Raw genomic sequence first — 4,968 nt, 5'->3', positions numbered from 1 at the left:
TTCCTTTTTTTTTTTTTTTTTTTTTTTTTTTTTTTGTGAGACGGAGTCTTGCTCTGTCGCCCAGGCTGGAGTGCAGTGGCCGAATCTCAGCTCACTGCAAGCTCCGCCTCCCGGGTTTACGCCATTCTCCTGCCTCAGCCTCCCAAGTAGCTGAGACTACAAGCGCCCACCACCTCGCCCGGCTAGTTTTTTGTATTTTTTAGTGGAGACGGGGTTTCACCGTGTTAGCCAGGAGCTTCCTTCTTTTTTAAGGCAGAATAGTATGCCGTTGTGCAGACATACCACATTTTCTTTATGCATTCAAACATTGAGAGCCATTTAGACTGACTCTTTGACATACTTATGGCATTTCCTTTGGATGCATACCCATTTGTGAAATTGCTGGGGTCATATGGTAGTTCTATTTTTAATTTTTTGATGAACCTCCATACCATTTTCCATAGTGGCTGCACTAATTTCCGTTCCCACCAACAGTGTACAAGTGTTCTCTTTTCTCCAAAACATCCTTGCCAACACTTGTTACCCTTTATTGTTTTTATAATATCTATTCTGACAGGTTTGAGATGATATTGTGATTTTAATTTGCATTTCTCTGGTGATTAGTAATGTTGAGTACTTTCTCAAATACTTGTTGGCTTTTTTTTTTTTTTTTTTTTTTTTTTTTTTTTTTTTGATTGGAATCTCGCTGTGTCACCCAGGCTGAAGTGCTGTGGTGTGATCTCAGCTCACTGCAACCTCTGTCTCCTGGGTCAAGCGATTCTCCCATCTCAGCCACCTGAGTAGCTGGGACTCCAGGCATGCGCCACCATGCCTAGTTAATTTTTTGTGTTTTTCGTAGCGATAGGGTTTCACCATGTTGGCTAGGCTGGTCGTGAACTCCTGACCTCAAGTGATCCGCCTGCCTTGGCCTCCCAAAGTGCTGGGATTACAGACGTGAGCCACTGCACCTGGCCCCTATTGGCTATTTATATGTCTTTTGAGAAATGCTGAGAAATTCGGGTCCTTTGCCAATTTTTAATCAAGTTATTTATTTTCTTGCTATTGAGTTGAGTTCCTTGTGTATTTTGGATATATGAGATGTATGGTTTGCAAACATTTTCTCATTTAAATGTGTATGTTTTATATAAGGAGATTGTAATTTACTATATTGTTCTTCGTTATTGTTTTAGCTAAAAATTGTTAAATATGCATATGAACTTAATTATATTATACATTCATATTTGTGTTATGTATTTACTTATATATTGTTATAAAGTCACTTGAACACAAATTTACTCTTAAACTTAGTTAACTACCAAAACTTGAAAGGAAGTGTTTACAAATCAGATTTGTGTGTTTTCTATATGCTCTGTTGTATTTTTCTAATGGTTGTTCCAGAACTAAAAGAATTGCATATTCACATCTGAGAGACATATCTTGAGTAACTGGGAAGAGCTGAGTCCTGCTAAATAGTGTTCTCTGCCTTCTTCTGTTAACATTCAATGTCTTTGAATGTTAACTCCAATAGCTACCAGTAGATGAATCTTCCTCCCACCAATTCCCTGTTATCACTAGAAGATTTTTTTTGTTGCCTCAGCTTAAATCTGTATGAGACATAGGCACACGTAAATTTTTAGATTGCTTTAGGTATAGTACCTTATATAATACATAGCTTTAATATATGGATCTGTCTTTGTATAGAAGTCACAGTTCTTTTACACTGACACTTTTTCTTTAAAAAGTGGAGTTAATTTGGTAGGTATGGCCTGTAGAAGAATTGTTCTTTCTTTTTTAGTAAAATCTGAATTAAATAAGAATATGGAAATTGTAGTCTCCTTTTTTTAAATGGAAAGTTACTTAAAGCACAATGATTGGTCATCTGTTATATGTGATGGGAGTAACATTTAAGGACAGTGGGGATTTTTATCATTTTAGATTCCCCACCATGCCCCCTCCACCCCACCTCTGTCCAGAAATAGCAGATGCTGCTGTGTGGATGATAGCTGGCTGTACCAGGTAGAGCATCTAGGAAACTTTTAAATCATTTTGTTATCTGTAATTTTATGGCTGCTCCTGTTTTTATAATAAATTTCATGACTGAATGAAGTTGACTGCTACTTCCAGCATTCAGCAATCTAGATTTTTTTCCCCGACATATTTCACCCAACAGCAGGCACAGGAAGGACTAACACAGGCTGCAAAGTCTTGCGCTATCCATTATAATTAAGAATATATACTAATAAAAGCTTTGTTTATAAATCAGGTATTTTAAAATTGAATCATTTTAAACATATAAATGGAAGCTGTCAGTATATAGGAATCTTGTAGCAATTTATTTTCTTCTAAAGCAAAAAAAATGTAAGGCACAGCTAACATTTAAATTCAGATTTTCATGCATAGTATAATGTTGATATCTAGAGAATGCAGTGTACTGGTTAAGCGAAAATGAGTAATTTTTATTTGTGGCTCTGGAAATGTATCATAGAAGAGATGGTTTCTAATGGTAATGACCTACAGTGTTCTAATGTCAAAATAATTCATCATGACAGTGGGTCTTACGGAGTTCAAATAAAAATATCCTATTATTTTCGCCCTTTTCAAAGTGGGAAACTCATTTGATTCTTTATTTTAAAACAAACAAACAAAAAAAAGAGTTGGGTTTTCCCAGTACCTTTTATAATAGCATTAAATTAATAGCACTTGACATATTCTGATAATTTTTTACCCAGTTTTTTAAAACTTAGAGGCTCTGATTGTGCATTTAAGGAACTTTATGATGTAATAGAATGCTTGACTATGGTTTGTTCTAGCCCTGGTTCTGCCAATTAATAAAACTCTTGACCCTAGGGCAGGTAAAATACATTGCCTTTGGGGTTTTTTCTTCACTTGCAACATGAGAAGGAGAATACTTCTCTAACTTGTCAGAATTTATGTACAGATCAAATTAAATAGCATTTGGAAAAGCATTCTGGAAACGCAAAAGTATTATAAACAAATAGATAATAATGGCACTATTTGGTATAAGACAAGTAATGTGACTCTTCAAAGTGTGACTTTTCAGAGTGGAGATATTTTATTGACATTTGCAATGTCTTTTCCTAGGGACTTTTTCAAGCACTTTATTTTGTTGTCTGTTTTTCTATCCTCCACCTGCAATGGAATTCTAATTAATCTTTCCTTCATTAGTACTTTCTATATGCCAGGCACTGTGGTAAATACTGAATATTCTGAGTCTCCTGCTTTGAGGAACTAGTGGAAAAGAAACATGTATTTTTTTAAAAAATTATATCACAGTGCTGCTATTGATATAAAAGTCACCCCAAATCCCCGCAATCATGGTTTGCGCAAACTATAGTAACTCTCAGTTATCTAGAGCATCACTGTGAAGTAGAACTTCTGCAATAATGCAAATGTAGTAGCTGACAACCACATGTAGCTACTGAGCTCTTGAAATAAATAGCCACATATAGATTTGATTGAGAGGGGTTCCTATCCTTCTGTCCCAGGGGCTGACAAATGGTGCTGTTCAGCCATTGCCCAGCTGCCCTGCACCATATCAGGCTAATGTGTTCCCAGATAGGTTAATAGGCCCTTGGTGATTTATAGTTGAAAAAAATTGTACAGTTATTCCAGTAATTCTAACTTCCATATACTCAGAACTTTTGTCTCTTTCTTATTTTATTTTATTTTTTTCTTGTGACATTGCAGTTTGGACCAGAAAATCCCTTTAGGACACAGCAAATGGCCGCACCTAGAAATATGCTTTCTGGATATGCCGAACCAGCTCATATCAATGATTTCATGTTTGAGCAGCAAAGGAGAACTTTTGCAACATATGGTAAGGCAATAAGACTTAAAACAGTTTCAATTTTGGCTTTATTAGAAGTGTGATCTGTGTGTGTTAATCTGTTTTGTCTTCTGGCTTTTAAAATTCATTGGATTCCTTCAAAAAGGTAGTATGCCTTCTTATAGATATCCTTAAATATTTATGTAAATGGGAAGGTGAACTCATATTTTTAGCTGTCATTGTAAATCCAGTGTGATTTCTGAGTACTGGAAATATTCGTGATCTTAACCAGAATGCTCTTTGTTGTTGCATTCTGGGTAATGGACACTTGTTATTTTATGTCCATTACATGTAGATTGCTATTAAAGTTGGCAAATGAAAAGATAGTGTTAAGAGATTACTTTTTTATCTTATTATGGGCTATTTAACTTTACTCTGTTTCTCAGATTTAATCTCGGAAATGCTTTCTCTTGATCACTGAAGGGTGTCAGGAAAGAATAATCACAAATTCACTATGTAAAATAATTACATCCTGTCAGTGGTGGGATTTTAAAAATTTAATGTGCATGGAAACTGCTTGTATAAAGGATTATCATGTGTTAGATCATATTTCACCGTGTTAAGATTGTAATAGACTTAGAATGTACCAAAAATCACAGCCAAGACTATATACCACTTAAATCACCCAAAGCAGTTCTATGACACTTCCAGTCCAATAAAATGGTTACAAATACATTATACCCCTTGCTTGTGTAAGGGGTCCCATGTAAATCTAAAGTAATGTGCAGCACATAAAAATAAACTGTTACATCATGGTTTTGTTATATTCTAACCTATAATAAAAGACTTTTAAAGACTTACTGTCTTCGACTTTAGAAGGACCTTAAGCAATAATTTAGTTCTCTTGTCTCCTTTAAAACAAAACAAAAAAAAGTCCAAGTAAGTTTATACTGATACCTACTTTTCTTCTTAAATTACCTTATAATAAGAATAAGCATTTAAAACTATTCAGCTGGCTTTAGACCTGGTTTCAGAAATGGGTTGTGTTTTTTGTTTGTTTGTTTTAAGTATCTGGTGATTTTTGCCTCTCCCACTAGGAAGTAGCGAACTAGGACATGGGTTGAACTATTGAGTTAAAGACAAAAAATGAATTTCGGGCTATAGTATATTAGGCAGCCTAAAATAAAGGCAGCCTGTAGTAT

The 4,968-nt window shown here is 35.0% G+C and overlaps 1 protein-coding gene across 1 annotated transcript in view; it reads left to right on the top strand.

Moving 5' to 3' along the window:
- Positions 1–4,968, top strand: part of CDC40 (cell division cycle 40) — a 51,676-nt gene that overhangs the window by 15,247 nt on the left and 31,461 nt on the right. The window contains exon 3 of the mRNA XM_023206021.1: positions 3,688–3,817. Coding sequence (XP_023061789.1) covers positions 3,688–3,817 — 130 coding nt within the window. The remainder of the gene's footprint in view (positions 1–3,687; positions 3,818–4,968) is intronic.

This window comes from Piliocolobus tephrosceles, chromosome 5, assembly GCF_002776525.5.
Source record: "Piliocolobus tephrosceles isolate RC106 chromosome 5, ASM277652v3, whole genome shotgun sequence".
In the NCBI taxonomy this organism is placed as follows: Eukaryota; Metazoa; Chordata; class Mammalia; order Primates; family Cercopithecidae; genus Piliocolobus; species Piliocolobus tephrosceles.
The sequence above is the reverse complement of the archived record's forward strand: the minus strand, read 5'-3'. Positions and strand labels throughout refer to the sequence as shown.